Genomic DNA, 18252 nt, shown 5'->3' on the forward strand with positions numbered 1-18252 from the left:
TCTTTGTGTTAGCTGTCTGCTTCAGACATGTACACTCCAGGATTGTATACTAATGGCAAGTCGGTAAGGTTAAGAGAAAGAGTTCTCTCTGTGGAAAAATGCTGACCTTCTCTCTATTAGTGGATATGCTCTGCTGAAATTGGATTTGAGATGTTGTCAGTTCCAAACAATATTGAAAAACAGTAGTAATATATCAAACTCATGAGATACATGACCTTGAATTGATGTGCAAGCATAGCTATATTATGGAGTTCAAATGGGGAGTAAAGAAATGGTAAGATTAGAAATTTCCACAACTTGAATATTAACAACTTGAAATTAAAGTACAAATTAAAAAGGTAAAGAAAAATCTAATTCACTAAAATGTATTGTGAATTAGTTGTTAAGAGAAAAGTGATATTAATGACACAGAGAGGCTTTCCCTCTCAGTCTTGTTGTTTCAGCAGACCCGAGAGCTTTTCGTTTTTAATCAGCGGGGGGGGGTTGGTGGGATCTCTGATGCTTAAGTTGCTGTTTTGGTTCATTGCATGTCCAACCTGTTGTTCAGACGGGTAAGTGTTGACTCAGCTGATGTCCCTCAGAGTTAAATAATGGATTTTCTCAGAGCTCATAAAAGAAAAATGACTCTAAAACTCATTTGCCATCTCACCTCTCTGCGCTGCGATGCTGGGCCAGCTGTATGACCAAAGTCAGGGGCCCGAGTTTTTCAACATTTTTCAAATGGTGCTTCATCAAAACAGGAAATATCATAGAAACTGTTTTTGTAACTGAGAGCAGCACTTATCAACATATTTTTCTAACAATAAATTGATTATGTATTATGTATAAAAGGTTGCTCATAGGTATAAACCCACAAAGAGCTACCACCCACCACTGCAGATCCCTTCAGCTCAGTAGTGTTTGAGCCTCTTTCAGTTCATTGTTTTGATTCTCTGGGCCACAAACTCTGATCTCATCGAAGTGATAGTTCGGGTTATTTGATGTGGGGTTGTGTGAGGTACTTAACTTCAGTCAGTGTGTTACTTGCAGTCGATTTGGATCATCGCCCTCTCAGTTTAGAGAAGCAGCAGGAGCACCAGCACAGAAGCTGAGCGATGTACAGCTGTGAACGAGGCCATCCGCAAAGACATGTTTTAGCCACTTTTAGAAAATGCCCACAGAAAAAATATCGTTTGAGATGTACGCTTTATTTTGAATATATTCACCACTTTATCTTGCCATCAAACAGCACTTTCCTTTGGAAATAACAGATTGTGAACCGTTGAACTACCATATTCTTACACTGTATTACTCCGCCGATCAGCTGTTTGAGTCAGAAGAGCTAAACGTACGTGCGCTTGTGCGTAGTTATACAGTGCTCCCAGCTGCTTCTCCAAACTAGGAGCGCACTGATCTGAATGTACTGGAGGTAATACACCGGCCCAATCCCAATGTCCACCCTCACAGACTTGGAGGCGCGTTCCCGGTAACTTCATGAGGGCTTAGGACTGTCCCACTGTCAAACCATCGAGGTCATGAAGGCTCTCTAGCAGACATTTTCAGCCCTTTTATGGACACTTTTCATAAGTCCACATTTCTGCAGATTTTGCCTGAGGGAATTACCCAAAGGTCCTAACATTGTGACATTAAACATGGGGTTGCCATGGTTATCACGGGATTCCCGGAAGCGTAAAAAATGGCAAACAATGGCCATAAAACACGAGAAATAATAAGATAGAAGAAGAACAGTAAACAAACAAGCATGAAAGGAACGAGCCCTAATGTTATCATTAGAAGAGTAAAGACAGTATGTGACAGTATCAACACAGAGCTCACCGTCATTCAGAGCCTGAACTGTGGAGTTATTTGTCCTATGATGGTATGATGATGAATTCTAAATATCCAATCTGATCTGATACAACATTTTTTGTTGTTGTTTACAAACAGGAAGCGAAGGGAGGGAATAACAATATACGATCAAAACCCACGGTTTAATGCAAATGTTTGGCAAGGTAACGTGACAGAAGTGCTGTCCCATCCCTCTTTACACCAGTTTGAGACCTCGCAGCCTCTCGCACTCAGACACTCACCAGGTGACGTCAGTTAAGTCTGTGAGGGTTCAGGGCTCAGGGTTGGGGGGGGACATTGGGATTGGGCCACTAACTATAGATAACTACCTCACACAACCCCACATCTAATAACCCGAACAATCACTTTAAAGGTCCACTGTGGAGTTCTTGTAAATGAACAACAGTCATGTGTCATTCAGTGTTACTCATCAAAATTGTTACCTTGAGCTCTCACAAAGGTGTTTAATCAATTTCCTTCTTCATAAAACATTAACAAAGCCAATCCACCATTCTTCACACCTATGTTTACTTGTTACTTTTTCTTTGCTGGTGCATTGCTGCACATCTTGTCGGTATTACCACCGCCTGTAGATCAGTGGAACAGTATGAAACCATTGACACACAGGCAGGAGTGTGTATTGTGTCACTCACATATTGTGTGTCCATGTTTGTGCTTGTATGTGTGCACAAGATAAACAAAACCGGAACCCCCCTCATAGAAAAGTGCTACTAGAAGTCAGAAAGTCCACAGCAAGCAGCTGTTTCCAGGGACAAAGCTCTGATAAATCCACTGTAACTCACCTTCCCAATGTTTAAAGGCTGACAGACAATGTTAGAGACTAGCTGTTGAAAGTGGTATAGCTATTAGCAGCCAGAGTCAGATATTTCTCTCAGGAGTTGGTGAGGGCAGAGATAAAGCAGATCAGATGGACAAAAACACAACTCAGAGGAAAGCTAAAGTTGCCCAGACATGTTCACTATAACTACTTTATAAAATTCCATCAATATCAATGATCAGTGTTGTGTTTTTAGCTTACTCTGCTGTTTGTAAGTTTGAAAAAAAAAAAAGAAATCCATTGATGCAGCTTTAACCTTTTAAGAGTTAACACAAGATGTCTGCTCGCCACTTAATGTAATCCAAAAGGATTTCACTATAACCTTACTGTAGCTACTGTTGCACAACTAGCACAGTAGTTCGTCAGCAGACTTTGTGGTATCCTAGCAACAACAACACCAAAATCACACCAGGTTGCTTTTCTTTGGAGGCTTCAACAGGGAGAGATGCAGGGCAGCTCGATATTGTTCAGGATTTGACACGAGTCTTGAATGTGTGTTCTCATGAAGTCGTTTTTTTTTTTTCTTTTTCCTTTGTCATCATTTTGCTGTGTCCTGATTACACACGTGGGCATGAGCATGAGCAAACAGCTAATGGCCATTGCACTCACTGACCACTCATTGGACTCCTATTCACACCCCGAAAGGTCACACACAGTTGGAAACCATGTGTCGAACACTCATCGCCCTTGAAATATTACAAACATTTGTTGTAAAATGGATTCAGCATAATGTCAGTGTTGAGTAGTTGTGCGCTGTTGATTTGTTTATTAGTTTGATCAATCCTCTTTCTCTGCTCCATCTGTGCACCCTTCTGTCTCTGCTTCCCACATACATCCAACACACATTCTGGCCAAATCCAATCACAATAGCCTTTGAGATAGGAGAGTCACGATGCTGAGCGCATGTGGATTTTACCTACATACAATATGCTCGATCTCTAGCAGGCTACATTATTGCTACCTCCCTCACACTGTATTGCGTATACTGTCTCTTTCGCACACACTCATCCCTTCTCTGTCTCTTTCATCTCACATGGGGCTGACACAAGTGTCAGGGGTTGATCCCTATTCACAGCCTCCCTCTGAGCATTTCACAGTCTCCCCCCGTGGTGGGCAGGGCTGACCCGCCTCCCTGGTGTCTGACACTGGCTGTGGTCCCCTCACCGGGGGGGGGGGTCGTCTCTGGAGTTAGACTCTATTTTCACTGAAGGAATCCTATCACTGTTATGGAACCATAGCATTTATACTCCAGAGGAGATACTTTAATGATCCCATAAGGAAATGCTCTATCCCCTGGCTCCACCTAGACGTCAGAGAGACATTCAGCTACACAGCATCAACCCCCAAGGCGGTACAGATTTAGCTCTGCGCTCCAGATGATAAAAGAAACAACTTATCCTTTATACAGAGGACTTCCTGACCCTGCTCACGTCTAATATCTTGTATCCACACATTCTCAGATTGGTTCTTTATCCAGCTGAGGATAGAGTGTTGGACATTAGGTGTTAAAAAGTACCTTTTATATTTCTTCCCCCATCGGTATCCATGGCGTCAAACGTGACAGAAATAATCAGTGGTAACAATGGAGCCAGCTGAAGTACATGAGGTTTCATTTACTGACCAACACACACGCCTGTTAAGGGTCATACACAGCATGAAACTGATCAACTGCAGCGCTGCAGTGGAGCCTTTTCAAATGCGGTTGTGTGATTTCATTAAAGGCTTTGTACTCCAGAGGAACAAGGCAGTTTTTAGACATAATACACAGTGCTCACACATGGTGAGTTTCTATGGCAGTTGGTGATGCTTTTTCCTGCAGTGTAAACTTGTCACCAGTCGATGACGTTAGTTGGTTCATCAACTTACAGCTGGAGTGCTGGAGACTTTAATGAGTTCACACAATGCTAATTAAGCCCATCAGTGCCAGGTAAATGTCTATATTCTGCAGTATACTGGAGTTTTAAATCTGGTGTCTGTGGTGACTTTACCGCGCTGCGCATCGGTAGCAACACCTTTTACGACAACCTGTGACTCTGCCAGAGCTGCACAGTGTTTTGTTGTCTATAGCTGTGTTCAGTTCAGGGGCCGCAGACTTTGGAGGCTGCATTTGAAAACCGATTGCTCCTGCAAATGCGGCTAAGAAATGCGACCTTCTTTTCCTGGGCGATGAAGGATCCACTTATTAGATCCTTTGTTGCCCAACATATCCCAAGATTCATTTCACGCCAGTAATGAAAATAATATGGCAGCAAACAACACAGACAAAGAGCCTGAGGATTGGCTATTGGCTTTCACCTCAGTTCAACAGAAAATCAAACCCTCAGGTTTTTGTGTGCTAGGTGACAGGAGCCACGCTTTGTGACACGACGCTAAAGGATAGGCACAGCTGGCGCCGCAAAGCAAAAATCCTCTGTAGGCCAGAGTGTCTCATTTCGGTTCGGCCTTTGCGATCTACGACGGTCCTGTGTAGGATGCGGCCCCTGAACTGGGACAAAGCTTATATGCACATTGTAAATATATCTGGAAGCTCAACACAAGAAGCCAAAAGACAACTTCATTATTTCTGTGACTTTTATTACGTGACCCCCTTGCAACACAGTACAACATGCTGAAGGTTCCTTGTCGTAACACGTGGGTAGGATCCTTCAGCTTTTAGTATGAGTTTTAGTGTTTCAGCAACCACCTCCCACAAAAAAAAAGATTTTTGTGTGTTTCTGATCTTCAGCTGTCCTTCAATTTGAGTGAGAGTCACAGTCTGTCCAACACACTGAACATTTATCTGTTCATCTACCATCCATAACAGTAGTAACTTAATCAAAGATGCATATTTAGACAAGCATTTCTCAAATGAGTGTAAACAGGTGCGTTCCAGAGGGCTCCCAAACCAACAAACTCTAATTCATGAGATGAATATAGCCCCTATGTAAATTAGGGCTGCACAATTAATCGAAATATAATGGAAATCACAATATGGCCAAGTGCAATATACAAATCACAGGAGCTGCAATCTTTATCATTGTTAGCACCATAAAGATTGCAGTGCTAGAGAGATGCGCTGGCCTGCAAATCATACTCTCCAGATGTAAAGGAACATGTTTGTTTGGTACATGACCCAAAAACATGTTTTTTTATTTTTTTTTCAGTGCAAATGAAAAGCAAAAACGACCACCATCAATCGTAATCGCTGTATCTGCCAAAACAAAAAGAGTTTTTTTGCATATCGTTCAACCCTACTGTAAATATGAGTACAACTGGATAATTCATCACAAACTAAGTAGGTAAAATAAGAAATTCCAAGTATTTTTAATCAATGACACAAGCCTAAACATCCATCCATCCATCCATCCATCCATCATTTTTCAATATATTACACTGGATCCTGAGAAAGGATATGAACTGCTGAGTGTTCATCCTTACTGCTGACTTGCCAAACACCTTTGGCAAGCGCTCAAAGTGCTCAGGCACTGACCGGCCCTCATGGTTATACAGTGAGCTTGTACCTGCCAGGAGCTTCACAGCTGCTATTATTTGTCACTTAGAGGTGGAGAAGGGAGGTTTAGGTCAGGAGGAGTTCACACACTGTGTGTAGTTAGAAGTCATTTGTTGGAGGGCTGCTCGATTTCACTTAATTGTAAAGTTTTTGAAGCGGTTCAGCATTGAACAAGTTATGTATTATTAGTTAGTGTTATTATTATTGTGTTTCTATTATTATGTTAGTGTTAACTCTGTACATCTGTGTGAAGACAAAGACATGCTTTTGGCAGAGCTCCAGTGCACTAGCTAATGATTATAAAACCACAGTGGAAACATAGTGTTTGGGAGTGACAGTGGGTGATGACATTCTTCTGGGATGGGGAGAAATTGGAAGAAAACATTTCAGGATGTCAGTGTTGTGCAATGCATGCAACCTTATTATTTTAGTCCACACATGAAGAAGTAGTGGTCATGGTTACAGTTGTTATTTTTTTCAAGTTTATTATCTCATTATAAAACAGATGTTGTCTCATGATAACAAGTTAATTATCTCGCTTATTATTATTATCTTCTGGACACAAAAGAGATTGAGATAATGAGATAATTGTCATGTAACCCAAAAAAATGAACCTCGATATCTCCACGAGATAATTCACGATACATGATGTTTATACAGGGGCATTAGCTTCACATGGAAACAGGGTGGCGTACTCTACATTATCACTGGGTGTGTTAATCAACCTTCTTTGTTACAGTTGTAACTGGCACCTATTATCTGAAGTCAGGTCGAACACTCCAGGGTTTGTGGATGCTGTATGTAGACAGCTGATTCTGAAAAGACAATTTGCAAAAAAAAAAATAGACGGATTCTGTGGTATTTATTGTACTACAGTGTTATTTATAACAATAAACGGCTTCTTAGTGAAGTATTCCATGTGAAGTTGCACTGGATTACACTCAAAAACATGTTAACTACTGGACTTAAAAGAGACACCATGAATAATAATATCTTAGGAAACACAACTTAAGTCTTTTTTCTTTTACAGGTACTGAGATAGCCAACCTCTTAATAGAAGAAATTACTGAAAAAAATGTTTATTCTGCTTTTCTACTCCGACCCAAACATTTCAATTTTCCAGTCATCACTAAATATTTTAGAAACGTTGCCATTTAATATCTTTCAAAATGTGTTACTGTGTAATAATAATTATAGTACTGATCATGATGATGGTAATAATAATATACTTATTTTTTCACCAAAGAAAAACAGGTTTTAACTCTCACCCTCTGAGTTGACTGGGTGGTTGGCAGATGAGTGGAGATGTGGGCTGCCCTCTGATGCTCCCTCGGAGCTGCTCTTAATTACAGCATTAATGCAGGTTCAGTGCGCGTCACCCTGCACAGTGGCCTCAGTTAAATTTTGGCAGCAGAATGTTAACTATAAATTTTTGAGACGTGTTATTTTTTTTCGTATTGAAGTCTGGTGAATCCTGGGGCTGCTGTCATTTGCTGACTCTTTTTTCTTTAGTGGTCACATGGCGGCAAGGCTCTATGAGTTTCAAATTACAGTCTAGGATCGTCTTGTTGGATTGATGATAAAAGATTTCACAGTGTTTCTCTAACAATAGTCGTCAGCCTCAGTGGACTGGTACCTTCACTAAACTGTGGCCTGTAGGTCTCCAGAGTTTATTTAAAGGGAAGAGGTGTACTCCTCCAGCCAGGGAAAATCTCCTCACAGACTATGACAAACAGTGGATGAGCCTAAGCCACCAAGTCTTCTCTTGTCTTTCACTTACACACATCCTCGTCCGTATGTAGAAATTTTAGCAGTAATGCTTTGAGTTGTAACTGTGCCTTCTTCCCTTTCCCCCACATTTTTTCTCATTAATTTAAAACATATTCCTCTCTTTTGCTTTACTCAGACACAGATGACTCACTCGTTCACATTAACTGTAATATCTGTGAGCCAGCAAGTGTTTGCCCTCAACCTCCCGTCTTCCCTCGCTGCTTAACATAGTGTTCATTAAAAGGCAGACAGTTAGGTGTAAAGGTAATTTTCTCGGTTTTGCTACAGTGATTACTGTCACATCATCTCGGGCTCTGTCTGCAAGAGATTTCCCTGCTCTCATTTCCATGGTGCTCCCACTCTCCCGTCACAGAATAACTACAATCTGCTTTTTAAGTGCCAGACTACCAGCGGAGGAGTTTTCTGTGAAATAAGATGTTTGGTGCGCCGGTTTACACATCTAGTACACATAGATACACAGCTGTGTGAATACTGCAGTGTAGACATGCTCACTTAAGATTTAGGAAAAATGGTTCACTACTGAAGAAATCCTACAAAGAAAATTAGATTACATATAGTATTAGATTTCAGTGATGAGATGTCGATCATCAGAGTCAAGAAAATGATAATGAATATGATAAAATCACATTTAATACACTAGTGGTGTATCAGTCTACAAATTTAACAAGACAGTACAAGATAGTCAGTGTAGGATATAAGATAGTATAGGTCAGTGGTTCAACAAATCATTTGCAAAACAGTACAATTTTAGCGAAAAAAATTGAATTCATAAAAAATATAAACAATGTTTATAAATGTTTTAAAATGAAATCATCTTCAGAAACTCACTTCAATTTTTTCTGGTATTAAGCTCTATCACTGTGATCAGCCAATGACAGGAACTTTTATATAATTACTGACCGGACCACATCCTATACTTGTTGCTATCACTGAAAAGAAGTTAAGATAAAAGATAAAAGATAAAATGGATAGCTGGTTATCAACAGGAAGAATTAAAAGGAAACAGAGTCAAGAGACAGATGGTCAATCGATAATTTATCTTCCCCCCGACCAAAAAAAAAGAAAGATTCCTACATCTTTTTCCTGCGTGTTTCAGTCCTGAATGTTTGTTTGATAATTATCATTAAAATAAAAAGTGATCTGAGAACGCATTATTTAGCCTCCGTATTGTTACGAGGTTGGATGTGGGCTGCCACGGATTTTGAAGTGGGCTATGAGTTGGAAAAGGTTGAGAACCATTGGTGTTGGTGCATTACAGGCAAGATAATCACATAGAGATGCAAACACTAATATTTTTATATTTTATTTCCAGTACATATGATGTTTCTCATGGCGTTAGTGAAGAGGCAGAGAAGCGAAGGTCCATCCTCTCAATAATCAGATGTATGTGTGACACACTGCAGATATGTCACTGCTCAAACTACCTGACTCAAATCAGCACACAAATTTATTCCTTTGTGCTCAAGTCTGTTGAGACAGCCCAGCTTGAATAGTTACCTCATGTCACTTGAAATGTCTCTGTATGTAAATCTGACATATAATCAAAGCAAACTCTGACATTCTTCCTCTGTCTAATATTTCCGTGTCTCAGTTCGTCGTTCATTCGTTGTGAGTCTCTCTGAGTCAGAGCCTAAGTGCCTGTAAATGTAAATTTCTTCAGATGTGTTGTGATAATGTTACTGAGCAGTTGCCACTTTGTGCTCTAAGTCAACTATGTGACATACAGTGAGCGTGGCTGACACGGCGCCATCTGTGTTATGTTGTGTTTGGTGCAGGATCCCTGGAAGGCTCAACGACAGACGCACTCCCCTCGGAGAGCTCAACTGGATCTTCACAGCCATCACTGACACGATCGCCTGGAATGTGCTGCCTAGAGGTGAGACTTCACACACACACACACACACACACACACACACACACACACACACACTAACACACACACAGGGACGCATACTTCAACTCGTATAATCACATAACAAGATTATTTCCTACGATTAAAAGAATAATTCCAATTTACTGCAACTGTGGCCCTATCTTCAGAGCTTTGTCCCTCATTTCCATTAATCATGATCAGAGGTGCACCGTCAGGAGAGGCAAATGCTTGGGGCCCCCAAGGGGAAAATGGGCCCCTGATAGACCCTCATATTGGCACATTTTGCAATGACAACTATAAACCCTCTCAAACCTCCCATAAAGACACTATACAGTGCACTGCTGCTGCCCCAAAACCGCCCTGACCATGTGTGCTGTAGCTAGCCTGCACCGAGTGCCTGCATGTGAGGGAATGAGGGAACAGCAACAATATTAGTGTTTCCCAATACTTTACATGTGGGCTGTTTAGGGGCATGTGGGGGTTTCTTTGATGGGTTACTTTACCTGGAACCCCCCAGTGTCTCCGATTGCCACTGATTATGATAACACATCAATGTAATTTGTGAATTTTAGAACAGGGTGACTAGAAACAAAAGTGGTCAGCCAATTTACTAGTTGCTAAACCCCTCCCCCAAAACAGTGATTGTCCAATCATAGCTGAGTAACCGTAACCCGCCTCTGCAGTGTAAGGAATGTATGAAACAGTTTCTGTATCTGCTCTAACACGAAACTAAACTTCCTCTCTGTAGAGGGGAAAGCAGCAAACATTTTTCTTCTGGTGCTGCCGATGGAGGAAAGACGTCTGAGCCACACTGAAGTTGGGAAACTGTTCTTTATAACATGTCCAGGCAATGATGAAAAATGAAATGACCCCTGTGTTTCAGCTCAAAGGGAGTCCAAATTATGGCGCCTAATAAAAGCAGTGCACTAGTGAAGCATCAGCAGAACTAAAACTTCCAGAGCCTCCCCATTGGTTGCAAATAGTGAAGATGTTGATATAAAATGCCAAAGGTGCAGTAAGCACAGGTTGGCTCCTCAAATTGAGATGAATTGTGTTTGGAGTGTCTTGCTGTGTAATTGGGGACATCATTTTAACCAGAATTTAGCAGCCAGAAAAGTGAGTCTGCACACACACGCGCGCACACGCATGCACGCACGCACACGCACACACTGAAGCAAACACCTGCACACTCACACACACACACACACACCGCCACTAACCATTCCCCACAGACTCAGCCCAGCCCAAATGAAAATACACACACACTCTTCTTTTTTGACATGTATTTACCTTTTGCCGGAAGCATGTATAAAGTCTCTCACTGTGCTCACCTGTCCCTTGAATGCAACACACATGCACAGACACACACATGCATCCGGCACATACACACAGAGACACACACAGACACACTCAGACTTTGCTGAGACAAACTGTACCCCAGCTAGAATAGCAATGTGACAATGCTGATGGCTGGCAAAGCCTTTTAAACCCCTGGGGCTCTGCTGTTAATGAAGCAGCCCACATCAGAGAGAATCCCTGTAATGAAGGCACTGCACACCTAATCCAACACACACACTAATTCAAACACTTCAACATTTAAACAGCTCAACACTGACAGCAGGCATTGGATTTGTCAGACACTGTCTCTCATAAAGTACTTCACTCGCACACACACACACACACACACACACACACACACTCATATTTGCTTCCTCGCACAAACAGGGGAATCACAATCATAAACCAGAGAGATTGCCATGGGATTGGCCTGGCCCCATTAAGTGAATTAGTGAATACATTAATGAGTTGATGAAAATATGACCACGACACATCGCTTTAATCTGCATCTCGCTGTCCTCTGTATTCTGCCAGCATAGACACAAACCACTCTGTTTTCCTCCGAACTAGCTGCTTTGCTCCAATTCAACTTCTTTCTTTTGCCCTTGTTGATTTCCATTCACTCATTAAGTGCACAGTTTTCCTCACATGTATCTTTATCTCTATCTCTGTGTTAATTTTATTCACCCGACGCCCCTCTTCTGTCTTCGACGTGATGGATCATGTCTGTTCTCCCTCTCTCTCTCTCTCTCTCTCTCTCTCCCTCTCTCTCTCTCTCTCTCTCTCTTTGTGTCTTTAGATTTGTTCCAGAAGTTGTTTCGTCAGGACCTGCTGGTGGCCAGCTTGTTCCGCAATTTCCTATTGGCAGAGAGGATAATGAGGTCATACAACTGTACGCCGGTCAGCAGTCCCCGTCTGCCCCCGACATACATGCACGCCATGTGGTAAGACGCATGAAAACAAAGCTGAGAAGGCTTGTCATGCACACAGATACACAGATGTTCTTGGCTTTGAGGAAGACACACAGTTAAAAAATGAGCAGACTTCCCAACAGATACAGTATTTCATTAGACCAGAGACATGTATATTTAAGCTATGTATATTTAAATGATTTTAAGTGGTTACTAGAGAGATTAAGAGATGCTATCAACCTGCTCACTTCCGCACAAATGGCAGATCTGCCTCCAGGCATATTTACCCAAAAGCTATGGGCTTGTTTATTAAATTAAACTCCTCTCTGAAACTGTTTTCCACTCAAAAGTACAAATGTACTTTTTGCTTTTGTGACTGTTTTGTTTGGTTTTGTAATTTTTCTTATTACCATAAGTCATTGGAAAAACAGACCATGTTTTGGCACAGTGAGATAATTCCAGCTGCTCTGCAAGAGGGTTTCCAGAGCTTAAAAGAATACCCTTAACATTCATGGAAATATGCTTTCATACCTACAATTAGATGAGAAGATTGATAGAATTTTTAGTTGTGTGCGTTCACTACAGATCTTTGTTTAATGCATGTTTAACCTCGCTTCGCAGAAACACTGGCAGCAGCAGTTTGTTTCATCAAAAGTGCCTTCAAACAGCTCCAAAGTTGTTATATTCTGTTGTTCACATTGTATCTTGTGGACTTTGCATGCTGTTACGACCCCAAGCTGGTCTAAGGGAAAGGGGGGTAACAAAAGACTTGATGAGGAACTCGAGGGGTCATTTTGTTCAGGATCTCTAAGATTTGACCCATGACCACTGCAGTAAGGCCTAAGCCTAAATGCTCAGCCTCTAACAGGCAAACCCTGCTAAGTAAAGGTGGCATGGAGTTTGTGTTGAAAAATGGAGCTTTTTAATCACACACATACATACAGGCAGGCAGGTCCTCAGGTTAAACCAGCATCGTGAGGAGGGAGGATCCAGAGTTGAGGCCTACTGAGCCTGAGGAGCAGCACAATAAACAAACTCTTTACACACAATTACACTCACCTCTGAGGGGAATGTAACAATGGGAAGAGAAAACAAGACACTGATTTAACAAGGAGGTAACTTATCCGTTGGAGCTAATTACAGCTTACAGCTTATCAGTAGTCCTGTCCTCACAGAGCGGGTTGCTGGCTTCACACACACACACGCCCACACACATACGCATACACATACCCGGGTCTCAACAAAACCCAGGTGAGTCTGAGATGTTTTTGATGGCTAGCTGGTTGCCTAACAAAGGAGAAAAAGTTAAACTAAGCTAGGCTAAATACGCCCTCATACATGAAATTGATGTGCATCTTCTCAACAAAACTCCCACTAAGAAAACAAACAAGTGCTTGTCGGTGTCACACTCACCTGGTTTGTTTCTGCACAGGTTGTTGAGAATGCACTATGTTGCCTCCTGTTACTGTGTGTTACTAGCAGGAAGTAGGCTCCCGTTCGGCACAAGATCTTTTACACTCGTAGAATAGCTACCCATGCAGTGTAATACACAGTCACTGATCTGTAAGTAAATGGTCCGTCAGGGCCACTGCATGTGTTAATGCAACACTACGCTGTAAATAAGTTTCAAAATAAGAAAAATACAAAATTTAAGATTTTCCCCATATTTATTGTAAATACAAAAAAAAAATGAAATGGTTTAATTACTTTCACAACTTCTCAAAATAAACAGTGTGAGGAAGTGTAAGCCAAAGCACGTAGGTGTTTTTATTTGCTTCTGTCCTGTAGCATATGCACACACCTCGCTTATGCTAAGTATAATTTCCATGATTTTGTTTCTCGGTTATTTTGTGTGTTGCTTTCTGCCTCGTTCAAAAGACGGTTAGAGCAGTGTCTTCACCGACAGCAGTGTCAGTCGCTGTGATTGACAGGTTGTACACAGAACAGGGGCATTGCTATTGCTTTAACCACCCACACTCATTTAACCTGCGGCTGAATATGTCCACCTTTGATGGAAAGCGGCGATATAACACCTGTTCTCTGAGCGGTATTAAAAGAGTTTGTGGGACACGTTAGACATCTCTGACTGCGGTCGCTGTGGCAGATTTGGGTTAAAAACAGTGGCACCGCAAAAGGGAAACCAGACCACACGAAAAACAGTCGTTCATGGAATTATTTCAATCACACAGCTTGAAACTTGAGCCTGAGGTTGTCACAGTGTTTTACAGTTTCTTTCATCTTTCACTGATTTGTCCTCCATGTATTCTCATTACTAGTATTGTCCATTGACTTTACATGCTTCTCCAAACTGTGTAAGATCATCATCTACCTCCCTTTAGTTACACAAACACTTCTTCCACTATCTGTTGTTTCTCTTCTTGGTTTTCTATAAATGCCTCCCTCCATCTCTCCCACTCATTATCTGGCTCGTGTTGGGAAAAAAAAAAAAAAAAACGCTCCCTCACTCTGTTTGCCTCGAGGAGCAACTTCTTGTGTAACACCCTGGCATCATTTACTGTAAAGAATACTGCTCCTTCCTCCTTGAGCAAGCAGTAGTCTTTCTTTATCGCTCATACAGGCCCATTATTTTAGATTGTGGATACATTGCACTGTTTACCACCGAAGACATTGGGTGTTGCACTTTGTTTCACACCAGCACATGCAGTATTAAGCAGGGCAGAGTAACGACAGTACGATGTTTTAAAAGCGCAGGAAAAAATACTGAGAGGACGATAAAAAAGCAAAAGTGCCAGAGAGAGAAGGCGAGTAGAAAAATAAAATAAAAGTTTGGATCAGCATTTTGGGGGGGGGGGGGGAGTAGAGGAGAGGAATTAAGCGATTTGGGGGCTCGCTGATCGATGTTTGTGTCCCAACACAAACAGCAATTGTTATTCAAATGGAGCAGAATAAGGGAGAGCAGATAAACCCAAGGCTGATTACTCCCTTGTGGACAGTTTCAGTGTGGGAGTGAGCGTGGGTGTGTGTCTACTTTTATGTGTGTGTGTGTGTGTGTGTGTGTGTGTGTTTGTGAGTGCGCGTCGCTGCACCATTTTCTGCAGGCAACAGGGAAAAGAGCTTAGTCAGCCGCCAACTGGTTCCCTACACTCCTCTCTGTTGTCGACTGTGCCTTCAACACACACACGCACACGCACGCACACAGACACAGGTTGGGCGAACAGCTACTCATTTGTATTGGCAGGCATCACCCGACTTAATGCTGTCATCTCAAACAGTGCAGCAGCTTCTTCCCTGTGATCGTGCCTTCACTGATTAGACTGCTCTGTCTGCTTGTTTCCTCGTTGGATTACATAAACGCAAGCATGGATGATTGTTTGTTAGCAATATTTCCACACAGATTCCATTTCACAGTTTCTTCAAGTCATGAAACCTAAAGAAATACCTTTTCCATTCTTCCTGCTTGGAGAATATTATTTTCGGGGTGACCTGTATTTGTGTCATATTGATTTTGTGCGACCAAAAGGTTAATTTGCCCCTCAAATACTTTCATTGATTACAGGAAAATGTAAAGCCTTACAGTAGGATTTCATTATGTTAGTAATTTCTTGTATCTGTCACTGCTTAAAAATCTACCATGACACGAAATGAGTAAGAAAATGATCATTTTCTAAAACCCAGCTCTACCCTCAGCTGTTAAATCTTTTTAAATAAAATTTTTTTGGATTTTTTTATTGCGTCTAAAAATAAAAAAAAGAAACGATAATAACTTAAAGCAAAAGGCACAGAGTAATACAGAATCCCCCAAAAAGAAAGGAGCTTATCGAATCAAATTAAGACGCCATTATGCCAACTTCATTTTTTACAGCATTTTACAACAGGACTGTGCAGCAGCACAGGAACCGTCCCTTCATCACGTAGAAAGCTCCGACTATATGACATTCAGAGAAGGAAGTGTGTAATGGAAGGACTATTTGCTTAGCAGCAGGTAATCAAGCTAACACAATATGATCAAGTCTTCTTAAGGCACTGTCATGGACAATTTGAATTGAGACTGTGTAACACAGTGTTAAACATAATGGCAAATGCTAAACCGTAGTGTAACAGTAGCATTAATAGGAAGAGCCCTTAAGTCAGCCACCTCACGTTAGTTAACGATTTTGCTAAGAAAGGTTGTATCAGCAAAATCCCTGTATGCAGTAATGTATGCAGGAAGAGTGTGTTTTATTGCTGATCATCTCAACTTTTAATTTGAAAGTGGAAGACTAGGTTATTTCTTCTCTCAGACGTTACATAATGTCATGGAACACACCTTGTTCCTGCAGTTTGCATCAAAAATTCACCTTGAAATTATAACTCGCTTCCTCTGAACACAGACGTGACACACATATTTTTAGATTCAGGGTGAGTTACACTTCTCAGCAATATTATTATCATCAATTACCAAGGCAAATAAATATCCATAAGTCTGCTTAGAAGTCATAGAAAAAAGGCTAGGGCTCCATAAACTAATAAAGTAATCTAGTGATAGTTGTCTGTACATCCATGGGTACGATGTAAACAGGCCCACCTGGATTCAACATCCAACTTTGTAGGATTTGGTTTCTCTGAGTGTTTACCTGAAGTCTGCTGTATTTTTGTTTGTTCGCTGAGAAAACAGAGCCTGTCCTCTGATTGACTCACCGACCTGTTACTACCAGAGCTCCAGAGAGAAGCCTGAGAGAGGAGATGTAAAACTACATTGAGATGGTTTTTGGCTCTTAAAACTACAAATATATCTTCTTCTGGATAACAAAAACCTAGTAAATCACCAGGAAAGTGTAAAATATGGGACCTTTAACCACCATACCACTGCTTATGAGATGTTGTATTCCTACACAGCGGGCCCACTAAAGGATTACTGGTTCCAAACCTTTCCTTCTAAAATCTCAAATCTCTACCATGAAACTAAGCTGAAAACAAGCATTTATCGTATGCTGTGCAAATAATTAAAATTTTTTAAAAAGTAACATTCGAAATGCTGTACTGGTATGTGCATCTACAAGTATACCTCTTCTTTTAAGTGCTATAGTATTAAATTATTTCAGACATGTGATACATAGCAGCATGTTTAATAACCTTAACCCAGTGCAAAATGACAAGCACCTGTTCTTAATAATGCACTAATGTGTGTTTCTACAGCTGGAGGACTAAATGTTTTTCCTGCCACAGTGGCAGCTGAATTTATAAATTCTCCCGTTTACCCTGAACTTGTAGCAGCTGACCCGACTGCTGGGATAAATTGCCTTTTTGTTGAATTTCAAAACCACCTGCTATAATTTACCTCTCAGTTTACTGATAGCACAGCAGAGCTTCTGTGCTGTATGTTTGCATGTTGCCCATACATGACAGCAGTGGATCCATTGTATCATGGTATAACAGACTTGCACTCTATTATGTCACTCTCAGCTAATGGGCAAAGCTGTTTAAGCAGCAGAGAGAGTCTCAGAAAGAATGAACTCGGTGTCACTCATTCAGCATCACATTACATCGCAGCGCGTCGACTGGGAACATGACTCAACCCCTAACTTGTGCTAACCGAGAGGAAAAAGCCCCGTCGAGGCCCTGAGCTCAATTTGCTGCAAGAAAAAAGGAACGGGAAAGTGGAAGGAAAGAGAGACAGGCTGTGATGAGGTTTGATCTGAGTTACACAACCCCATGAATTAGATATGATGACCATGAGAGAAGAGCTAGTGTTTAGAAAGGGATTAAAGGCTCCTCGCTGCTCTCGCCAGGACCTTCGGCCGGGAATTTAAAGAGGTGTATGTGCACAGTGAAGAGAGGGAGGGAGAAAATGTGAGCTGAGGAAAATGAGTTTGAGTGGAGTGGTTGAAAAGAATAAGCCGCGACCAAGGACTTAGTGCTGGGATGCATTTTGTTTTTTCACTTTGCTTTAGGTCACAATGAGAAGGTTTCAGTTAAAGTGCAACAAGTCTGTGTGGTTCTGGGGATCTTCCTTATAGTGTACAGTATGTTGTTATTCTAATCAGGTGTGTGTGTGTGCGTGTGTGTGTGCGCGTGCGTGCGTGCACGTGCGTGTGTGTGTTACCTCTCTGCAGGCAAGCATGGGACCTGGCCGTGGACATCTGCCTCTCTCAGCTGCCTACCATCATCGAGGAGGGCACCGCCTTCAGAGTAAGTGTGTGTGTGTCTTAGAGAGAAAAACAAACACTGAGACTTCTCCAGTTTC

At 41.5% G+C, this 18252-nt stretch overlaps 1 protein-coding gene across 1 annotated transcript in view; it reads left to right on the forward strand.

The window, feature by feature from the left end:
- rptor (regulatory associated protein of MTOR complex 1) overlaps nt 1-18252 on the forward strand; it is a 184107-nt gene that overhangs the window by 101397 nt on the left and 64458 nt on the right. The window contains exons 9-11 of the mRNA XM_022739982.1: nt 9722-9822; nt 11957-12101; nt 18122-18197. Of these exons, the coding sequence (XP_022595703.1) occupies nt 9722-9822; nt 11957-12101; nt 18122-18197 (322 nt within the window). The remainder of the gene's footprint in view (nt 1-9721; nt 9823-11956; nt 12102-18121; nt 18198-18252) is intronic.

This window comes from Seriola dumerili, unplaced genomic scaffold (genome assembly GCF_002260705.1).
Source record: "Seriola dumerili isolate Sdu_G_001 unplaced genomic scaffold, Sdu_1.0 BDQW01000050.1, whole genome shotgun sequence".
Taxonomy (NCBI): Eukaryota; Metazoa; Chordata; class Actinopteri; order Carangiformes; family Carangidae; genus Seriola; species Seriola dumerili.